We start from the raw sequence: 24,830 nt of genomic DNA, 5'->3' as shown, positions 1-24,830 counted from the left end.
TGAAATTAAATATGCAGATACTATACAAACTATCTTTTTATCCTTTGCTTGTTTTATTATAATTTTTCAAGGCATGTCATATTTTATCCTCCTACGATTTCACTTTTTTTAAAACACATCTTTAACTTGCATATAGTTTTGGTTAATTGATTTATGAAGCTAAAGCTAATTACGTTGTTTTTATTATTATTTTTTTTATTTTAATTTATTTTTTATTATTATTTTTTATTTTAATTTATTTTTTATTATTATTTTTTATAATTTTTTTATTTTTATTAAATAAGTACCCCCATTAATATTTATATGTACATTCATATAAACTCACACATTTAGTGCTTTTTGTTTCCCTTACGGAATAATATATTTGTTTTATTTTTAATAATTTTAATTAACTTTTTTATCGCATATTATTTTAATTATGTAAATATATATAAACTTTTTACATTTTGTTTTAAGTCATAGTTAAATGCAAGCATATGGGCGCAACGAAAAAGTTCATATGCTTATAGAATATTATATAATTTAAAAAAATAATAATAATAATAAAATTAACATTAAAAAAAGAAAAACAAAATCAAAAAAAGGCTCGAAAAAAAAGAGTAAGGTGATAAGTTACCAAAAGGAAACTGACATATCATCACACCACCTTGCGCCTTTCATTTGTTTTGTTTAAACTGTATGTTGAAAGATCCATCATTGTTTGGATTTTTTTGCACTTCAAAATTGTCTAAAGACAATCCTACTTTTCCTAATAGCATATTTCCAAAATCTTTTAGCTTTCCAACCATTTCTTCTTTTTCTTTACTCAATTGTTGTTCTGCTAAAATTTTTAATTTTTTTTGTTTAGCTTCATAGGTATTTAATAATGATGAATCAATAGATATAGCTTTATTTAAATCGTTAGAAGCATCATTGTATTTTTCTAAATGTTCATACGCGTTGCTTCGTCGTATATATGATTTGACATAATTTTCATCACAATTTATAGATTTCGTACAATCATCTATAACCAAGTTCCAATTTTGTAATAAAACATTACAGGCTGCTCTATTTGAGTACAATATACTTTTAATATTTTTATCTTTGCATTGTTTTAAAGCTTTACTGTAATAATATATTGCATTTTTATAATCACATTTTTTAAAATATCCATTTCCTATTTCTTTTATTTCTTCGACATTTTTGTTGCTCAATTCATGGTCTGTTGTTTTCTCACTTTCTTCTTCATCCTCTTCAAATTCCTCTTCATCACTTGGAATATATGAGCTTTTTTCATTATCTGAATCAGAATATTCTTCTGATGAATCTTCATTAAGGCTTTCTTCTCCTGAATAATATTCATCTTCAGATGTGTCTTCAGATTCACTTGAATTTTTTTCGTCATTATTTATGTAGTTGTCACTATAGTAGTTTCTTGTATTATTGGTAGCATCATTTGAGTTATAATCTTCATTTTCCCTATTGGCATTATTTACATTATCTTCTTTATCACTCACAATTTTATTATCCTTTTTTGTTGTATCATTTTCGTGTATCTCTTCAGTGATAACACTCTTTTTTTCCTCAACTAAATTAACATTTTCATAAAATTCGTTTTTTTTATTTTTATCATCATTCGAATTTATATTGTCTAAATCAGAAATAGTTTCAATGGTATTTCTGTTAAAATTTTCACTCATTTTAATATCTTCATTATAATCTTCATTTTTAAAATTTATCTTTTCATGGCCATTACTTGTACTTTCGTCATCGAACTCTCGTTTTTCAATTCGTTCGTTGTTTAATTTGTCAACTTCATCATTTTCTCTTTCTAAACTTTCTTTCTGTTTGTTCGTTAATTTATCATTTTCTTGGGCATTATAAGAATTTTCATCGACATCCATGTTGCATATAATTATCCGTTACTCTATTTATTATATGTTTCACAATTTTTTTTCAAATATTACTTTATCATTACTTTTAGTTTTCTCTATTGTAATGTATTAAATTATAATGACTAGCTTTGTTTTTTCGTTATAGTTAATGTATCTTTTTTTTTGTTACGTCTTTAGTTCCAGTTTTAACAAAATAACATTTTTCGTTGTCACAATAAATTTTTTCTTCGTTTTCGTTATTTTCTTTTGCGTGATTTATTTTTACTTTTTTATTTTTCTCAAATATTAAGTATATTAATAATCTTGCTATTACCAAAAATAGTAATAAAGCATAATACAGTACTTTTATATTCTCCATCAATATATTTGTCAATACATATATGTGCATATATGTACATATATATATGATGAAACAGAAAAATGTATTATGTGACTATATAATAAAATGATATAGCTCTCCTTTCAATTGTCTTAAGTTTTTTTTTTATCCCATTAGGCGAATTTATGTATATAAATAATTATAATATTTCACATATGAAAAAAATTAGTAAATGGTCAAATAAAGCAACGTTCTAAAAATGGAGAAACAAGTGAAACCTACAAATAAATGAAGAACACCATATTTTCAAAAATGTAAAAAAAAATGCTGCAAGAAAAAAAAATATATATATATATATCAAATTAACCCACAAAATTAAAGACTAAAAGATATTGTAAAATAAAATATTTATATATTTTGATGAGGAAAATAATATATATTTTTTTCAATTGAATTGGCCATGAATACATAAACATATATATTCATTCATTTATATAATTATGCAATTATACATATAATAGTATGAATAAGGTAAATTAAATGCAACACTATTTTTTATGTACATTTTTTTAATTTATTATTCGTGATATATTGTATTAATAAAAATGGGATATACTTTAAATCGTTCCCATATAATATTACGATTTTACCTATTATATGCATATTCTGAAATATATATAAAATATTACTATATATTTTTCGAGCATTCCGTTGCCCTATCACCACTTGATTGTTTTTTAATTTATTTTATTATTTATATTTTTTTCTGATTAATCTCTCCTATATATTATTTTATTCATCTATTTATTCATATTTTTATTTATTAGTTCCTCAATTAGCAATTTTTATATTCATTGGTTCACCTTTCTATATGATTTGTCGTAAATTCGTTTATTTTAATAATCATCTTTTTGATTAATTTTTTTTAATCATTTTTCATTTTTTTTTTAATTCATTCTTTTCATTATGTTGTTTTTTCTTTTATGCAATTGAGACAAAAAAAATATTTGCTGAAAAAAAAACTAAAACAAGAAAAAAGGAATAACAAATAATTTGGTTGCCAAAAATAATGAAGAAATAAAATTTGCAAAAATATCAAGAAAACCCACACATAAATTTAAAAAAAAAATAATATATAAAGTATAGTAAAACAGGATATGCGTATATCCTAAATTGAATGGAATATAATACCATTAAAAATATTAAATTGTCTCACCAAACTGATTTATAAGGAAATATAAAAACCGACAAAACAAAAAAGAAAAATAATAAAATATATATAAATACAAAATCACCATATATATATGCATATATATTAAAAGGGTCGAATAAATCTAAGAAAAACGAAGCTTCTAAACGTTCGTAGTGTGATAGTGGTAAATCAAATGGATCAGGAGGATGTGCCCAAGAATGAAGTCGAGGGAGGAACACCAGAAGAAATAAAAGAAGATGAATATGCCGAACAAGTAACAGAAGTAGAAAAAGAAGAAGAGGCAGAAGAAGAGGCAGAAGAAGAGGAAGAAGAAGAGGAAGAAGAAGAAGGAGAAGAAGGAGAAGAAGGAGAAGAAGAAGAAGCAGAAGCCGAAGAAGGGGATGGTGAGGATGAAGGAGAAATAAATGAAGACGATGACAAAGCCCCAAACAAGATGAAAGTCAAAAATAATGCGAAAGAAATGTTCTTTGACGTAAGCAACAATTTTGAGGGGTTCGACAATATTCTGTTAGATGTGAGACTAAGAAAAGCATTGCTTTATTTATTTAAATTCAAGCATCCGACAAAAATTCAAAAAATATCAATTCCAAGTATATTAAAAGGTAATGACACAATTTTAAATGCAAAAACAGGGTCTGGGAAAACAATGGCCTATTTGATTCCAGCAATTCAGAGATTGATAAAATTCAACATCGATGAAAAAGAACATTTAAAATTTTTTTATAAATGTATAATTATAGCCCCAACAGAAGAATTATGCTTACAAATATATAATGTGGGTGATAAATTATGCTCATATTTAAAAGGAATAGTAACAATTAATCATAATGTAAATAATATTTTTTATGACCATCCTACTATACTTGTAAGTACTCCTAAACATTTATGTAACTATATATTAGAACATAAAAATAAAAATAACCAAAATATATTATCCAATTTAAAAATATTAATTATTGATGAGGCAGATGTAATTCATACAAAAGAATTCCAAAAGCCAATGTATACACTAACACGCAATTATTTACCAAAAAGTTTTTCAAAAAAATATCAAATTATTATGGCATCAGCTACTTTAAAAAAAAATATTATAGAAAAAACTAAACTATTTTTGCATAAGCCAATTTATTTAACTACTGAAGAAGATCAAAAAACAACTGAAATGAAAAATAAGAAGCATCCTATTGATAGTCAAATTGTAGAAAGTTCTAAAAAAAGTCGAAAAAATAATACTGTAAATGATGAGGGTGTAATATCTCAGGGAAACGGTGATGTCGATGCAACAAATTTAAAATTTGTTGGAAAATCCTTTTATTATCTTTATGACGAGGAATTAACAAAGTACATTTATCTATATTTATTGATAAAAAATAAAACAGTCAAATTTAAATCGATAATATTTACGGCATCTACAACAGATGCGTATAAAATAAAAATATTTTTAACATACCTAAACATCACATCGTCTATACTTAATCCAAACCACCCTATTTTGATCAAGCAAAATATTATTTTTTCTTTCAACAGTTCAAAATTTTATTTCTTAATATGTCCACAGTTTGAAAAAAACACGGTTCGCGCTTCCCAAAAGGAATCAATAAATGAAAATTTATCTGAGAATGAACCAACCAAGGACGAACTAACCGATGAGGAACTCAAGAGCGAACTATCTGAAAATGAATCAATCATAGAAGATATAAACAATGAAGAAATCGAGGGTGAGTTGTCTGATGAAGAAATCAAGGATGGGCTCTCCAATGACGAAATCGAGGGCGAGTTGTCTGATGAAGAAATCAAGAACGAACTATCTGAAAATGAATCAAACAGAGAAGAGATCAACGATGAAGAAATCAAGGGTGAGTTGTCTGATGGAGAATCCGTCAAAGAGGAAATGGATTGGGACCAAATTAGTGACGAAAATGAAAAAGAAGAGAAAGACTTTTTATACAACAGAGGTTTAGATTTTCACAATGTAAGTTGTGTTATTAATTTTAACATGCCATTAGATAAAGAAACCTTTTTACATAGAATAGGAAGAACTTGTAGATTAAATACGAAAGGTATAAGTATATCATTTGTAGATGAAAATAAAGAAATTGAAAAAAATATTATTAAAGAAATTGAGGATGAGAATATATGCTTTATGAAAGAAAAAAATATGAATTTTAATAGTATTGAAACTTATAGATATAGAGTTGAATCAACTTTGAGTAAATGCACACAAAGAAAAATAAATTTATTTATTCAAAAAGAAATACTATATCATTCATTAAAATCCAATGAATTAAAAGAATTTTTTAATTCACATGCAAGTGAAAAAAGAAAAATTAACAAAATTATAAAACGTTTTAATAAGCATATTATTTCACAAAAATTTATTAAAGATAGGAATGAAAGTATATTCTTAAAAAAAATGACTCCTAGCGATACAATCAAAAAAAATGGAAGTTTTGACAAAAGAAGCAAAAATAATAACCGAGGTATGCAACATATTGAAAAGAGAAAAAAGGGTTTTGCCATAACTCAAAAAGGTTATGAAGACCAATTAAAGAAAGAACCCAATGAAGAAGTTACAGACCCTACTAAGTTGCCTCCTTTGTTTGGTAAGCGACTAAGAAATTATATGTATATGAAATATATAAACACCAAAAAAAAAAATACACTTGACAACGATACGCGCCAAAATCGTTTTAACGGTAAACATTCGAATCGTAATAAAAAAGGTTTTAAAAATAATAAATTTTCCAAAAAAAATAAATTCACAAAAACAAAATAATGGCTTCCACAAATGAAAGTATATATTTTGTTTTGTATAAATAATATTCGTATACATTTTGAAAATTTTGTATATATATTTTTTGCACACGAATTTTCCCGTGAATTTTTGGTTATATATATTCATTTTTTTTTGGGGGGATATCTCCCAGATTTTTCATTAACTCTTTTTTCGAACTAAAAGAATACCGAATGGTATTTATTTTGTTAATAATATTTGTGCGTATTTGTATAACAGACATAAAACAATGCAATAATCGCTGAGCTTATAAACATGTTCAACGTAAGAATAAAAAAGAAGTGAAAAAAGTGAAAGGAAAAAGATAGGTCAAGGTAAGGATAATATATGTTAAGCCAGTTAGCACGACATAGTTGCTTCAGTTATTCCATAAAATTATGGGAGAAAAAAATATATGGGTATAGTTAAGTTTATATGAATTAAAGCAAAAAAAAAGTATATTACACACAAATTTGTATGTAAACATCACATTTATAAGTGCTGGTATATGCAATTATTTCAAATGGTTTTAGAAAATTCAAATGCCTTTTTATCTCTTCTTCATATTATTTATCAGCATTTTCCCCTAAGCGTTTTTGCAGCTATACACCAATCAGCTATCAACTTATCCAGCTGTATTACACTTGATAAACCACTTGCCATCGTATTGCATGCCATTGCTCCGATTTTTAAAAATTCAATTTGAATAGCTTCAGATCCGAGGTCATATCTTCTTAAAACATTTGACGATGTTAACGCAACATCAAATGGTGTATGTCCTTCTTTTATCATATCATAAGCAATATCATGAGCTTTTCTCCATTCACTACTAATACAATGCTTTAATAGATTTTCAATTCTTTCTGGTGAGGGAATATCACAAATATTTAGAACATTTTCTTTATTTATGACTTCTAAACCAGCATAAGTTGATTGCAAACAATTAACTGCTTTTCTTAAATCTCCATCAGCTATGAATGTTATAGTTTCTAAACCATCATCTGTATATTTAATGTTTTCGTATTCACATATTTTTAAAATTCTTTTTAAAACTTGATCGTCTGTTAATTTAAAATATCTAATAATAGCACATCTACTTTGAAGTGCATCTATTATTTTTTCTGATTGATTACATGCTAGCGCAAATCTTGTTGTATCTGAATATAATTCCATTATTCTTCTTAAAGATTGTTGAGCTGCTGTTGTCATGGAATCTACTTCATCTAATATTATTATTTTATGTCTTCCAGGTGGTAAACTTATAACCTCTTTAGCAAAACTTTTTATTCTATCACGTATTACATTGATTCCTCTATCATCTGATGCATTTAATTCAAGAACTGCTTTCTTTGCTTGACTCCCTAACATTTCGCTAGCTAGACACAAAATGCTAGTGGTTTTCCCTGTACCAGGAGCCCCCTAACAAAATATCAGAAAAAGCAGGGTAAATGTATAAATCATTTTTTTAACATATTCGTTAGATGTACAAAACATATATCAAAAATATAATTGGAAAAGTAAAATATATTAACAAATGTTTATAAAAAATCTAAGCATATTTTATAGTCACTTTTTCAGAAGAAAAAAAAAACATATGTTATTCAATCCAACACAACAAAATAGATTCATTAACAATGAAAATATAATTTTTACAGCTAAAAGCAAATTAGGCATATTCCCCGATACTATAATACTCTTTAATGTATTTATGACAAAAGGATTTCCTACTACATCTTCTAAATACTCAGGGCGATATTTTTCTATCCATATATCAATGTTTCTTTTTAATAATCTATTTTTAAATGAGTCTTCTTCCATTATGCTATAAATTTATATGTGTGTGTGCAAGCATATATGTATGCAATAATCTATTGTCATATATATTTTTTGTTTGGGAAAAAATATGCTACTTTCACACAATATGGATAAATAGCTGTGTATTTTTTTTTAATTTCTAAAAATTAAAACACGAAAAAACAAAACTATAAAATTAATAACTCTAACTCCTCACATATTGCATTTATTTTTTCCTATCAAGTGAAAAAAAAAAACGTTCTTAAATTATTTTTTAAAAAAAGAGAGAAGCGAAAAAAAATAGGAATATCAAATAATTTTATTTTTTCATTAATTTCGCAAATTAAAGCTTAAACTTTGCTCTTATACAATGGGAACACATCATCCTTTATGATGGGCTTAAACAAAATAAAAGAGTATCTCCTATTATTTTTCAGTCAAATAAAAAAAATAAAAATAAATAAAACAATATTAAACATATTTGATTCCATTAGGTGCATTTTTTTATACAGTATGTTATTAAATTTATTCTCATTTTACTCTCATTTTATTCTCATTATTTTATTATTTATTTTTTTATTTCATTTATACTTTTTTTTTATTTTGCATATTTGAATGTCTACTATATAATTTATTCTATAAGAATATCATTGGTGTGTTTATGTGATTTACGATTCTTATAAAATTTATAAACCAGTTAATTTTACATTATGGAGAATATATTATAAAATATACATTTCCAAACTGTTTAACCATATTTCCATTGAGCCATTTAAAGAAATCAAAGCATAAATTTCGGCTAAAATGACAAAAAACATAATATCCCACCCAAAGTGAAAAAAATAAAAGAGAATCCATTTAATACTATAAAACTATAGCCAATTTTCTGATTTTATTTTATGCCTCCATTTTAGTATTGAAACTTATTAAACAGTGTTACCGCTTTTATTTATAAGGTGTATATAAATTAAATCGAAAGTGTGTATATATATGTAATATTGTAGAATTACACTCACATTTAGCTATTTGTTCTTTGTATTTATTTTGAACAAAAATTTGTCACTATCATTTTTGCTTATGTTTTTTCATACATAACAATAAACGTTAAATAATACATTTAACTAAATTATGTTTTCTATATATATGTTGAACCTTAAATTAGGTAAATCGAACAAAAATAATAATTTGATGCAATTTTCAACATTTTTTATTCCTTATGTTGAACAATTTTTTAAATTTACATATTATACGTATATACATACAAAGGTAAAACCTGAAAATCATATCTATATTCGCTAATAGTAAGAATAAAATATTTATGAATGAGCGAAGTTTAATGTACAAATTTAAAATATGTATGGTCTTATATGGTGTAATGCATTTTAAGTATGATTAAATATAAGAATTATTATCTTTGCTTTAAAGAATAACAACATAATTTCCATGATATATAATTCCCCTACAATACACATATCGAATACCGATTCCCTATAAATATACACATATATATTTTTTTTATTTAAATATATTAAATTAAAGACATTATTATGTTTTTATATAAAACAATAAATTGAATTTCACTAATAAAAAATTATATAAATTAAAAAGTAGCCAAAACTTGTGTATTCAAATAAAACAGTTTAAAATTAAAAAATTATAAAAAAGTAGGTTTAGTAATAAAGCATGAAAGCCCAATAGCAATTTAAATATAATAATGTATATGCATATTGGAGCCTAATCATAAAATCATCAGTTTTATAATATAAAAATGTATGGGATAAGCTAATTATTTTTGTATAAAAATTTAAAAATTTTCAAATCGTAACACATATATACTAATTATAAAACAAATATATAACCTTTATAATAGCAAACGCATATGTACACATGCATTTTACATATGTGTGTATGTGCACATATATTATTTTTCAAATATTTCATCTTCAAATTAACTGAGAATGTGTTCCTCAAGATTTATCCTTTTTGAATGAAAACAATCTTAAAGCTCCAAAAAATATAAGCCCTCCAAAAAATAAATAACATGTTCTAAATAAGCATCCTTTATAAAATGACAAGTATCCTCCTTTTGATATTTCTTTAATTGTCTCAATGTATGACCGCCCCTGAAAATTTTATTATAATTTTGATCGATTTGTATTTCAAACAAATAGAAAGCATTTATAATAAAAAGAAATAATTTAATGAGCACAAATAAATATATTTAAATAGTTTAATTCGATTTTTTTTTCATACATATATTATATGCTTGGACTTTATAACGTCAATAGGAGTTGTTAGGAATCCAGCAGTAGCTCCTATAGAGAACAAAATGCAAGTGTATGTTTGATATTTTACACATAATAAAAATTATATTTTCATGGAAAATTACATATTTGAACACAAACCCATATATTTTATCTTTTATTTTATTACCCGCAATTCCTCCAGAAAGAGACGACATTATAACTGGATGTTTTTCATAAAATTCTCTGAAATCTTTAAAAATAAAATAATTTATGTTTTTTTTTATAATGTTTATTTTTAGTTTTTGTAAATTGCTTATAATTTCATCTTTTATATTAAGCTTTATTTTTTTATTACATTTTTGCCCCTTCTCTTTAAGTGTTTCCCATATGAAATATTGAATACAATCAAATGGAATCTCTCTTATTATTATAACTAAATAACTCCTTAGTAAAAATGATTGAGCTCCTTGCATTTTCAGTACACCATTTATTATATTTTTCACAGATGCTTCACTAGACACTTGCATTTTCTGTTTTATTATTTCAAACGGCAGCCTATAAAAAAAAAATATATATATATATATATATATATATATATATATAATAATTTTCTTAATTGTTGTAATCCGTTATCTAGTTATTTTTTTATATTTTTATTCATATACCTCACGATGCATGCTGTAAGTTCGGCTATACTGGTTGAAGCTATATATAAAGCACTTTTGCTAATATTAGGATTATTTTCTATAAATAATTCAGACAAATGGATATGTGTGTGAATATATATAAAAATGTGTACACATGCACATTTTATTTCGTATCAATGGTATGCTTTATTTTCGAAATTGCAAATTTAATATACACTATTCTTTTTTTCTTTATTACCTGATATGTATTTTTTTGACATTTCGTAAAAACAGTAAAAAAAAGCACTAGCTGGTATAGTGCCTATAAGGGTTGGAATAATCCCATTATATAACTTTTTTGCCTCAAAAATTGAATATAATTGATTTTTTGCTTGTATGTTTGTTTTTATGTTATCAATGGGATATAATATCGCATCAACAACGACGCCCGCAAGGGCCCCAGTTATTAAGTTTTCTATATATATACATAAATAAAAAAATGAATAAAAATAATAAATTACACATTAAAGAGATAACAAAGAGTTAAATAATTATATGTTTTACATAGAAATATTCTGCCCTTTTTATCTTACTTAAATGTTCCATCTGATAATGAAAAAAAAATTAAGTTATATATATGTATACATAAACATCAAAATGGTATATTACATAATTTTAGTGGAGAAAAGACATGAATATAAAAATATTTTGTTACGTGTCATGAAATATATAATAGTTATAATAATTACGAATTTTAAATTGTTGTTATTGTAGTATATATATGTCTTTATTATTTTACAAATATATAATTTTTTCCATGCTTTTTTATATGGTTATTGCATTACCTTTTGTTATTTTTCTTTTTCGGCGTCCACTCTTAATTTTAACAATGGCATTTGAAATTCTGCTATTGATATAACAAAAAAAGACTCAATTTTATGAATGGTCACATAAATATGATGGTATTTTTTAACTATAAGGCATTTATGTCGTAGCTTACTATATTATTTTTTTGTAAGAGTTGTTTTAAGAGAAATTACGTAGGAAATTTGATCTATCCAAGAAAGAAACAAAAAAGAACAATTCGAAAAAATAAATACAAATAAAAAAGCAACGCTAAAAAAAAATAAAAAGGAAAGCTTATTTGTGTTACAATTTTTCTTTTTTACATACCGTATTTTTCCTGGTTATTGGCAGTTTAAAAAAATAAATACATCTTGAGAAAAATGATAATTTATTTGTTCCTAAACAAATTATAAACAGGCGTTTTTCGTAAAACGCTAGCAATTTATCAAAAATGATACATAATATAACAATAAAATGAACGTTATAAAATTGTGTATCGTGATTAAACACATATAAATCGATAAAATAATATTTTATGAGGAATCATTCGAAAAATATTTATTCTCATAAAAAAAAACACATGTTAATATGCATGTATATGTTTATAATAACTATTTGCTTATAAAAAAAATATTTCACAAAATATTTCACAAAATATTTCACAAAAAATATTTCACAAAAATATTTTGAAAAAAAGAGTAATTATATAATCATTTGATTAGCAAAATTCCTTATAAAAAATATTTATTTCCATTAAAAAATATGTGTTTTGTTTAAAAAAAAATAAATAATGGAAAAACACCTTGAAAAAGGAATTTCGGCAATTAAAAAATTTGCTAAGAAATATGAAAGCGTATTGAAAAAAATAAACAATGGAAAGGTTGTGAAAACAATAAATAAAAGAAAGAGGACACGAAATAGTGTAAATACTATAAATAATATCTCAAATAATTTTGAAAATATAAATACTAACAAAGAAGATAAAATAAGGAAACTGAGCAATTATTTAATTAATCAAGAAAATGAACTGGATTCACAGGAAAATATGTATATTTTTAATAAATACAATGAAGCTTCCAATAAAATTTTATATAACCCTTTAAATGATAATAACTTATACATTATACAAAATACAAGAAAATTGAAAACAAGCAGTGATTATAATAATGATAAAGTCAACGATTACACGATTAATGGTAGTTATATCGATTCTATAAAACTTTTGGAATTGAAAATTAAACATGAAATTCAACAAAATAACGATTTATTATTCCATAAAAAACAAACCAAATTAAATGGAAAAAGTCATGCACAACCAAAAGGAACAGGAAAAGAAATAAATGAAAAAAAAATATATAATTTGAATAAGCGTCTAAAACATCAAGCACTTAGCAAATCAAAAAAAAATAGTAAAATATTACAGAATTATAAGAAGAATGTAAAACAGAGAAAAGAAAAAGAAGTAAAATTAAAGTGTAACGATAATAATAGTTGTGAAAAGGAATATAATAATTTTTCTAAGGTTCAATTCTGTAAGAATAATGTATTAAACAAAAATATGGAAATAAAACAATGTGAAGATGAGAATAAAATAAATAAAGAAGCGGACATAGATGGGAATAATAACATAACCAAACAAATAAATACAAAAATAAATAATGATACATTTGAAGAAAATAAAAAGAATACGCCCAAAACAAATAATATATATAATATTACCGAAAAGGGGATAGATGATGTATTCAAAAGTAATGATGACATTCCTTTAAAATACAAAAACAACTTGGTATTTGGGCTAACAAAATTTGAAAATATAAATGATACTCCCCAAAATGAAATAAATCAAAAAAGCGAAACTGAAATATATACATATAATAATAATGGACTCGATATAATTAAAGACAATGTAGGATATAATGAAACTGATAAAAATAACGAAATGTTTATAAATGAATATTTTAAAGAATGCATTAATAATATCAATAATAAAACACCTTTAGGAAAAAATCATATAGATAATGATAATCAAAAAGATTTGGAAACATATGACGCACAAGATGACAAATCTTCACGCAAAAAAGTGACCACAGAATTTAATATATTTATGAGTGAAAATACACCTTTAAAGGATGAAAACTCCTTTGATTTATTTTTTAATGAGCCATTAGCAACACCATCTATATTTCATGCATAATTGCTTTTTTTTTGTATACGGATTATGAAGTTTATAATCTTTAGGCATTTTTTGCATATTTTATATACTATGTATTTTTTTGTATTCATTTTTTTATGTCATTTTAAAAGTTTTAATTTTAGCCTTGATAAGAATATATCCTGTCATTGAAACAGGATAAAGGCTTTAATCTTATTTTCACTGTTTTGTGTACCATACAAATATGTACATATCCAAATGAAGAATATTATTACTTTTTTATTATATTTTATTAATAACTTTAGTAAAAACAAATTCCTAAAAATATAAAATGTTTTATTTTTTTGTATTATCATATATTTCAATGTTTATAACGTGTACACTAAATAATAATTTTACCTCATAATATTTTTTTTTTTTTTTTTTTTTTTTTTACTTGTTTTATTCATTAATTTGTCAGTATTCTTCATATTTTAGCTCATTGTAAATATAAAAAAAAACTTTAAATTATAATTTGTTCACTATTATATTTTTAACTCAGAAATTAGGACGTTATTTTTAATTTATATGCAATATGAAAGCATACATTATTATATATATAGCGGTATAATTATGTAGAACAAAAATAAATAATATATTATTTTTTTGTTTGACAAAAAAAAAATATCACACATAAATATTTAATTTTTTAGGTCAATTGTGATATTTACTAGTTTCAAATAAAATATTAAAGAAAAAAATGTTCATATTAAATGATTAATTTTTTTTTATTATAAATAGACATTCATTTTATGCATGTATAGAATATTAAAAAAGCGCCAAAAAATGTACACCTTTGAATGGTGATATTAACGTCATTTTATTTTATATTTATATTTTTTAAAATATTTTTTACATTATTATTAACACATTATATATGTTTTCCTATGTATTTCCTATAATATACATTTTTATTTTCAAAATACTTAGAAAAAAAGGGGAATATCAAGCTACCGTTGAGTAAAACACATTTCCAACGAGGTGTACTTTTTCTGGTACATTTTTTTCCTAATAATAACAATTATGATTTATTCTTAACTCTACTCTTGATCATAAAAATTTAATTTAATAGCTCTAAAAATATAGATATGCTTAATAGATATATTTTTATATTTTTTATTTTCATAGTATTTTTTTATTTATTCACATAACTATATAATATATTATTAATCTTCAACTGATGTTATTTTCATATGAAAAAAAATATTACAAAATACATCAAATACTATTTTTATTATTTTTTTATTAAAATATTTTTTAACTTAATTTTTTATCTTTATTTTATTCATATTACATTATTATTGTATTTACAATTTTTTTTAAATAAGTTACACTTACAACACTCTAATTTTATTATCCCATAAATAAGGAAAAAACTATTATTTTACATACATTTTCCATAACCTATACACCTCAAAAAAAAGAAAAAAAAGAAGAAAAAGAAGAATACACTTTACATAATTACCATTTATACTTTTATTATTATTTTATTATATATATCGTGATATAATTTCCATTTCTTTTATATATTTCCCTATTTTTGCCCAACTCATAATATTATTGGATTATATATATCATTAAATGCAATTTATATTAGGAATATCATATTTATTGACCTTATAAGTAATTTGTTTAACACATTTATAACCACTGAAAGATTATATAATATTAGATATATACATTTTTTTTTTGCTTTCATATTTTTAATTGCGCATACATTTAATCTAAAGGAAACAAATTTTATGTTCATAATTTTTATTTTTTGTCAAATATCACTATACCGTAATATTTCACAAATATTACCTTATTTTATAGATCATATTATTTTTATTTTATTTAAAAATGTATTACATAGTTTCATAAGAAACCCAATGTTTTGAATGTGGGATATAGAACATATATGTATATATATTTATATGTGTAACATACAATTATCTCGTTTCATATATTGCAGTATTCTTTAATGTAACACTCAAAATATAATATATATGTAATATATTCTTGTAATACTTCGTTATATATTTGTATGCACTTATTTTCCTATATTAATATTTTTATTTTTTTACCTAGATTCATTTTTATAACGTAATGCAACTGATACTATTTCCATTTCAAACAAATTATATCGTATGTATTACACGGTATTTCTATTTATAATATATTGTGAGTGTATGTGTGTGTTTATTTTTACATGAATGCATAATACTTTGTGTGAAATAAATTATATGCATATGTTTACTTTTAAGTATATATGTATATACTTGAAATAAATAAAATACCCTATGGCTTTATGTAGAACACGGTATATTATGCATAATTATAAATAATTATTTCATGCTCATAATTTTTATTATTAATATTTCTATTTGTAAATTGTATAGAATATGTTTTATTTTAGTTTTATTGTAGTGTACATTTGAATTTTTTGTTTCATGAACAAATAAAAATACATATCTATATATATTACGCATGTGTGTGTATAAAATAAATATATAATTATATCGCGGAAAAATATATAAATACATAAGTATAAACCAATTACATGATTAAGTTTATAAACATTTCGTGTGCTATATTCGATTTGAAAAAAATACTTTTATAATTATTGCAATGTCTCTATTTATAATTATTTTAAAATAAAGCATCTCTATAATATGCATAAATAAGTATATATATAAGTATATATTTTTTTCGTGTAGTTAAAATTTTCTATATATATATTAGTGTATTGCCATTTATAGTTATTTATAATTTAGTGAATATTAGAGGAGTTTTTTTTAATAATCTTTATTTTTGGATATATATAAAACAATTTATGCATATGATCGAATAATAATATATTTTTTTCTATATATGGCGTATACACATTTTGCGCATATATGTATACTCATTTTTTGAGTAGACCTTATTTTATATATATTTTCCTAATTATTGATATATATTATTTTACAACACTATTATTCATTAAAAAATAATAGTGAATCTTCGAGCATGCATACATAGTTTATTTTTTTTTGTCTATTTTTTTGAGTTTTTCGGTATTTTATACTATATATTTTTTTTTCAAAATACGATTAGAATAAATCTACTGCTTAAGATTGATTTAAAATACCAAAAATCATAGTAGTATGGCCTACTCATATACATATATTTATAGTTTATTTTATTTAAAGCATTTGATATTTTAATAAAAATACATTTTATTATATTTTTTCGCGTTTTGATATATATATATAATTAGTTTAATTAAAAGTTGAAATCGTCTTATTTTATTTACTTTGTATATTAGTATGTACTAATTATGTAATATACTTCTACTATAGAAGGAATTGTGTTTATCCAATAATCTACATCGTAGATTATTGTGCCTATATATTTTTTAAATGTAGTATTCATATATATATATGTATATTTATAGTTGCATTTTTACTTAAGAAAAATGTATAATTTTTTTATTTGAAAAGAGAGTTATCGCAAGCATTCTTTTTTCTAAACACATATACAGTACTTACTATTAATATATATATTTTTCCTAACATCATATTTGAACTATTATATGAATATATTTTTATTTTTATTTGTGTCAAACATATATGTATATATAGAGGAAGGGATTTAATTGATACTCTTCTTATCGTAACCATTAGTTTTTAATACAGTATATACATTTTATATTTTATCATTGTGCTTTAATTATATTAGAATTAACTTTAAAAAGACTCTTTATTTTATTTTATTATATATTATGTTTTTAATATTTTCTTGTATATGCGTGTGTATGATTGTATATATGTGCACATTTTTATATTTTTAACATAAGAATACAAAAATCGAAAATAATAATATTGTTATTATTATATCATAATACGAATTTATTATCATTCGTGTAAGTTTTGTTCTTTATATTTAATATAGGCACTATCAATTGTGATTGATAATGTTTGTACATATATATTTACAACTATTTTATGTGCAAAAGTAAAACTATATATGAACTTGTTTTCAATTGGGACAATATAGCTTTTTTCCCTTTTTTTTGAACATTCGAACTTTTATTTTGTGCATATAATTTTAGTTCTACATAAAAAAGAATACAGAAATATATTTCGTACATATATATTTATTTATACAACATTTATTTATATGTATATATTTTATTAGCATGCATATATATATATACACTTTTAAAAAAACTGATTATGTAATTTTATTACCTTTTATTTTTAATATTCATTGCACGTAAGATAATTGAAGTTATATATAATTTTTGTGTTGTTTATTATATGTTGTTCATAAAATTTATGCGTAATAAATATATTTTCTTTATGGTCTAAAAAATATAAAAATAATGAATTAAATAAAACAAGAAGATTATATATTCCTAGAAAAGAAAAGTCAAAATATGTAATACATAGAATTATGGATTATGTAATTAAAAAAGGAAACATCAAATTTTTAAGAACATATATTATAACTATATAGAAAATATATTTATGTATATATATATATACATGTTCATATATATATGATATGTGTGGTATGTATAACACTTATGTAATAATTTGTCTATAGCCATAAATTAAGTTAATATACTAGTATTTATACGATTATTTTTACTTTATTATTATTTTTTCTCTTTTTTTTCATATTTTTATTTTGCATTAATTTTTACTTTACTTTTTCTATATAGCAAGTTTAATTTTTCAGTTTAAAAAATAAGAAGTTTCGAAATTATATATGTATATGCATATACGTTTGTGTACATATTCACATTTATATATATTTATTTCCTGAAAAATAAAACTATTATATGTATATATATAATAGGAAAATAAGTAGACATAACAAATAATGCATAAAATGACTGTAGCTAATAATTACCACGATCATAGTTTTTTTTACTTAAATAATAGAACGATGCTTGAAGAAGAACTAACTTACTTTCAAAGCAATGACCTGAGTCCCGAACCTACAGCAACTATAGACAATAAAAATTTAGGAGATTACAAAACGAGTGCTGATACATTTAATTCTAACGAGAATAATAAAAATGATGTACTGATGAATGCCACATTAAATGGGATAAAAATAAACAAAGTTCCTACTTCTTCTAGTGTGGTTAATAATAATAACATGGACATCTCAGATCGACAAAATGATACCAACATTATTGATAAGAAAGCAAATAAGCGAAATAATGAGTTAGGAAAAAATGGTAAAGTTGTTATTAATAGCAATAATACCAAAGATAATATAAACAGCTTAAACAAGATAAAGAAAAATAAAATAAATAATACAAATAATAATAACTTGTCTAATAATAAAAACGGTATAAACATAAATTCGAAAAATTCCAGTAAAAATAATATTAGTAATTATGACAATATAAATGGAATGACTGACAAAAAGAAAAGAAATAATTCAGTAAATAGTGTAAAAAGAGAAACATTGGATGAGGGAATAGAATGTAACAATAAACGTCTTGATAATAATGGAAATTGTAATTATTATAATAATACACATGAAAAAGTCGCACATTTTTTTGATGATAATAATAGAAGAAATAATAATCTCCAATTTAGTCAAAAGTGTGCACGAGATATGGCTAACGAACAGAATTCCAATGTAGTCTTACACAATAATGAAAAAGGTGATCATAAAAATATTAACAAAAGAAGAGAAGATAAAAATATGAATATGAATTTATTAAATAATTCAATTATTGAAAGTTCAAGTTGCAATATGTATAACGAAGAAGATTTCAAAAATTTTGACTCGTCTATAAATAATTTTAATTATGTACATAGTATAAATAATAAATTAGATTTAAAAGATTTGAATAATATTATGAAATACTCAAATAACTTAGATAAAAATAAGCAACTATATGGATATAACGACAGCTACAAAGTTTGTTGTACAAAAGGAAATAATAATGAAGGCATGAAAATGTCGGAAAATAATTTAATGCACAATTATAGTTATACAGATTGCTACAAAAATGATAATATTATAGAAAACAGCCATCGAAAAAATGAAACCAATGGTACCAATATTAACACGTGCTCAACTGGAAATAACATTTATAAAAATATCGAAAAAAATAATAATAATAATAATTCGCGTGGTTTCAATCATAATTGTCTGAATAGTTCAGATGATAATATATGCAACAATAAAAATTGTGAAAAAAATGCTGATAACAATATCAATGAAAATAATAGTACCAATAATGATGGTATTGGTAATTGTGATAATAGAAAACATATGGAAGAAAATGGTAAAAATGATCACGGATCTGAGGGTAATGATGATAAAGGAGATAATAAAAATAAAAATAAGAATACCAATAATTCCAAAAATAAAGGAAATAATAAAAGTAACAAGAACAAAAATGGAAATAAAAAAAATAAAAAAAATGGAAACCAAAATGTGAAAAACAATCCAAATAACAATGGAGAAGATAAAACTGATCAAAAGAATGATACCCCAAATGGCAAATATTTGCATGGGAATACAAACATGACTAATAATAAGACATTAAAACATAATACCGAAACAAATAATATTTCTGTTACTCCTTCAAATAAATCTGCTATTGGAAATTCAGGATCCAAGAAAAATGGAAATAATTTAATAAATTTAATTATTTCTGACAAATATTCTAATGTTGTTCCTGCTTCTACTACTAATACCAACAATAATCATGGAAATATATCAGATAATTGTAATGAAATTTTTGAGAAAAATAAATGCGCATGCATTGAATCCAATTCGATTTTATTCCAAGATAGAGATATAAAATATGGCGAAAAAAATGAACGGATTATAATGTGTGATAACGATAACAAAGTGACAAATGCTATAGACGAAAATAAAAGTAATGATATAGTAAATTTAAACAATACTATTAATTTATTAAAAAACAATATATACAATGCTTTTAATGATACATTTAATGAGAAAACAACTGAATCTATCTATTTTTCGAAAAAGACGTCAAACAACGATGTGGATAGAATAATTGAAAATACAGGTAATTTAAAAAAAAAAAAAAAAAAAATACAAAATAATAATATAATAGATAGTAATAATATGAGCACATTCTTATCTCATACAAAAATTCCTATATTTGATGCAGAAATGGAAAAAAAGCCAGGAATGAACCAAATTAACCAGAATATATTACAAAATAAATTCGGGTTAAATGATGAAAGAGAAAATAATTCAATGACAAATAACACCTATACCAGTACCTCAATTAACGATAGTAGTATAACTCAATTACATAATGGCATGAAACTGTCCCTAATTAAAACATATGATATAAATAAATCTGTGGATAATAGTATTGCAAATAATTCTGGTTTAAATATAAACATGAGTAATAACACATTAAATACCACAAATCAGAGCACCGAAATGAATGAAAATACCTCAACCCGATTTTCTCAAAACAATTCATTAAATCAACATAAAGAAACTAATATAAATTATAATCGTTATAACAATGAAAAAAATGCAAAAGAAAATTCCAATTCTCTAAATTTAAGGAAAATCGGAAATAATAATATGTGTGTAGAAAGACCAGTAATACTAAACAATTCTCAAATGTTACAAGCATTTATGCAAGGAAGACTATGTTTAAGTTGTGATTCACTGGATCATCCAATGCCTTTATGTCCTAATAATTCTTTTGTTTGTCCTAATTGTCATAATATTTCTCATCGAGGAAATGATTGCCCAATGAAATGTCGATTTTGTTTAAAATATCATATTGGTATATCAATTATGGATTGTTTAAAAAAGGCAAGAATACAAAATGAAAAAAAGTTATTAAATAAAGGTAAAAATGACATTAATAATAATAGTAATGAAAATAATAACAAAATTGGTAAGAATAATAAAAATAACAATGAAAAAACGAATGTTGGACCAAGATTTGATATAACTACCCGACCTGACAATTCTTATGGTAGAAGCGTATATGTGTCGAATTTAAGTGACGAAATAACAAATATACAACTAAGAGATGCAATTAATAACCAACTAGATAATGGATTTGTAGTTAATATAGATAGACAAAATGGATATGCATTTGTTGAGCTATCAAATTTAAATTCGACTTTTCAATTAGTACAAAGATCAATTAATATTAATTATAAAAAATTAAAAATCCAATTTAAAAAAACAGGACAATTCTTAATACCAGATAATTTATCTTTTAATTCTAACAATGTATCACAACCTTTTAATTTAAACAATAATGAAAATACACAAAATAAATTGAACAAAAGCTGTTCTAATGCTCATGTATCTAATAAAAATTCCTCTACAACGAATAACGCATCTAATCTAGGTACTATACAAAATAATTTCATTTCGAATCACATTCATTTTGATTTTAGCACTCAAATAAAGGACTCTCATATGAAAACAAATGCAAATATTGTAAATAATATAACTCAAAATGATACGAATAATATAACTGTAAATAATAGTTCCAACAACATTACAAATCCTGGGAATAATAACTGTCTTCTACATTTGGACAACATGGAAAAAGAAAATGGATGTTCTTCTAAATTTTATTATGAAACACAAAGAAAATCACAATTACAGCAATTTAATCAAACAAATAACTTGAAAAAATACAAGGAAAAGGATATCAATAATTTATGTAATAATATAGGTGGCAACTGTAATGGGAATATCATAGATGCACATTTCAGTTCTAAAGTTTTTGAAAATATAAAACAAACTGCACAATTAAACGAAAGAAATGAAGGAGGAAATAATTTATTGTGTAACAATTCTAATAAAAATATAAAATTCGAAAAAATAGGGATTAACAATTATTGTAATAAAAATGGGAATATTGTTGATAGCTGTTCGAATTACCAAATAAAAGATTTATCAAATTATTATAATATGAATAAAAATAATGGAAAATCGGATAATTTGATAAAGCAAAATAATCTTTATGATTTTATGTCTTTTGAAGATGAAAATATATTAAATGATTATTTAAAAAAGAAAAATATAAATCGGAATAATAACATATCTCCTATGGATATAGCAAATATGGAAGAGAGAAATAATCATAATTTTAATGATAATATGTTTTTAAAATTTATAAATCATATTACAAATGATCAAAATAAATTAAATAATACTATAATAAATGAAAGAACCAAGACAACAAATTCTACTATTAATAATAACTTGGATACTTTGTTAAATTCACATTTATTTAATAATAGATCGTTACTATTAAAGGAAAATAATAATAATTATAATAAAACTATAGAAGATAACAATGTTCCAGATTTAAGTAGCAGCAATATATATTTGAAAAATGATAATAATTTAACAGAATATAATTCATCTACAGATGATAATAATATGTTTCAAAAATATATTCATGAAAATAATAAGTTAATGGATTCTTCAACAACATTAGACATAAAATCAATTATTGATAATGCAATTGAAATAAATCATGGTACAATAGGGTCTGATGAAATGAATTTTACAAGTACTATCAATAGTAATAGTGCTAGTAGTAACAATAGTGGATGTAGTTATAGCAACGGTATACATAAAGCTGATACTAGAGAATATTTTGCTGATGAAAATTCTTATAATATGACCTATATGTGTTCTAACAATGACCATAATAATTTGACAAAAAATAATAGGCGTTCTATCTACATCAATAATAATAATAATATACAAAACTTTAAGAGGGAAATCGAACAGGATAAATTATTTAACCAGACTAATTTTTCTTTTCATACTTTCGAAGATGATAAAAATTGCAATGGTGAAAAAGGAATAAATCAATTTTTTTGGAAAGAATGCAATAATAATAATAGCAATAGTAATTGTGGCAGTGGCAATAATGATGGTGATATATTAAGTCAGGGACAAACTGGATATAAAAATATATGTAACGATATACTTTATAGAACTAATCCCATATATGATATATATAAAAAAGTTAATTCTATCAAGAACAACAGTCCTAGTATTGATAATTGCAACCAACGTGCATGTGAAGGGAATTACAACTTTAGTAACGGTGTAGAAAACGCATCATCAAATAATTTTGATAATGTTAATTATGATTTTAAAACGCAAAATAATGATATATTATTCAATAATATAAATAATGAAAAAACGGAAGACATACATAAATTAAATAATGATACAATACATTATAATCAACATGAACAAATTAATTTTACAGACATTGATATTAATAAAATTAAAAGTATTTTTAATAACCAAAATATGGAAATGTTAAATAATAATTCATATATGAAAAATATGAAATATAAAGAAATTGACGCAATTGAGAAAGATCTCGAAAGCCATATTAAAGTATTATGGAACCTAAGAAAAATAAAGCTAGGTGAATCCTACAATAATACAAAATGATTAAACTATAAAAGGGTACCATAAATTGATAATTTATTTTTTGAAATAAAGAATTTTTTATGGTAGTAAAAATATGTATTTTGTCGATGCAAAATGTGCATGACTTTTTTCTATTTCTTCCCTTTGATAATTGATATGCATGAATATATTATATATATGTAATGTGTCATATTTTAAATGTCGTAATACGTGTAAATGTATATACATGATTCACAAATATTGGGTATCATCTTTAAAATTTAGCTTATGTATTTTTCTTTGATACTTTCCAGTGTCAAATTTTTCTGTAGTTGTGTGTGCAAATTTTATCAAACTCTAATAATAACATTATTACCACATATAATATATGCTTGAGTAGTTCTATTTCAAACATTCTAACTAAAAATGACAGTAATGATATACATGCAAATGTACACACATGCTTATTTGTATTTTATGGGTGTGTATCATATCCCCTATATGTAGTTATTTATGCAATAATTTATTATTATTTTATCATAATCAT

At 23.0% G+C, this 24,830-nt stretch overlaps 6 protein-coding genes across 6 annotated transcripts; 3 read left to right on the top strand and 3 right to left on the bottom strand.

Moving 5' to 3' along the window:
• Positions 1-656: 656 nt before the first annotated feature.
• Positions 657-1,883, bottom strand: PY17X_1457800 (uncharacterized protein; the record flags this gene model as incomplete). The annotated part of the gene is made up of 1 exon (XM_724170.1): positions 657-1,883. The coding sequence occupies one exon, from the start codon at positions 1,881-1,883 to the stop codon at positions 657-659; it is 1,227 nt and encodes a 408-aa protein (XP_729263.1).
• A 1,695-nt stretch (positions 1,884-3,578) lies between these two features.
• Positions 3,579-6,182, top strand: PY17X_1457700 (ATP-dependent RNA helicase DBP9, putative; the record flags this gene model as incomplete). The annotated part of the gene is made up of 1 exon (XM_724171.1): positions 3,579-6,182. One exon carries the CDS (start codon positions 3,579-3,581, stop codon positions 6,180-6,182), a length of 2,604 nt encoding a protein of 867 aa, XP_729264.1.
• Positions 6,183-6,752: 570 nt separating this feature from the next.
• On the bottom strand, positions 6,753-7,997 carry PY17X_1457600 (replication factor C subunit 4, putative; the record flags this gene model as incomplete). Its single annotated transcript, XM_022957685.1, has 2 exons — positions 6,753-7,598; positions 7,833-7,997. 2 exons carry the CDS (start codon positions 7,995-7,997, stop codon positions 6,753-6,755), a joined length of 1,011 nt encoding a protein of 336 aa, XP_022813034.1.
• A 1,943-nt stretch (positions 7,998-9,940) lies between these two features.
• Positions 9,941-11,451, bottom strand: PY17X_1457500 (mitochondrial carrier protein, putative; the record flags this gene model as incomplete). The annotated part of the gene is made up of 7 exons (XM_022957684.1): positions 9,941-10,096; positions 10,227-10,288; positions 10,407-10,469; positions 10,575-10,774; positions 10,885-10,963; positions 11,105-11,320; positions 11,439-11,451. 7 exons carry the CDS (start codon positions 11,449-11,451, stop codon positions 9,941-9,943), a joined length of 789 nt encoding a protein of 262 aa, XP_022813033.1.
• Positions 11,452-12,481: 1,030 nt separating this feature from the next.
• Positions 12,482-13,885, top strand: PY17X_1457400 (uncharacterized protein; the record flags this gene model as incomplete). The annotated part of the gene is made up of 1 exon (XM_724174.1): positions 12,482-13,885. The coding sequence occupies one exon, from the start codon at positions 12,482-12,484 to the stop codon at positions 13,883-13,885; it is 1,404 nt and encodes a 467-aa protein (XP_729267.1).
• Positions 13,886-18,733: 4,848 nt separating this feature from the next.
• On the top strand, positions 18,734-24,325 carry PY17X_1457300 (RNA-binding protein, putative; the record flags this gene model as incomplete). The annotated part of the gene is made up of 1 exon (XM_718525.2): positions 18,734-24,325. One exon carries the CDS (start codon positions 18,734-18,736, stop codon positions 24,323-24,325), a length of 5,592 nt encoding a protein of 1,863 aa, XP_723618.2.
• Positions 24,326-24,830: the final 505 nt, after the last annotated feature.

This window comes from Plasmodium yoelii (genome assembly GCF_900002385.2).
Source record: "Plasmodium yoelii strain 17X genome assembly, chromosome: 14".
NCBI classification, from domain to species: domain Eukaryota; phylum Apicomplexa; class Aconoidasida; order Haemosporida; family Plasmodiidae; genus Plasmodium; species Plasmodium yoelii.
This window is presented reverse-complemented; position numbering and strand designations above follow the sequence as displayed.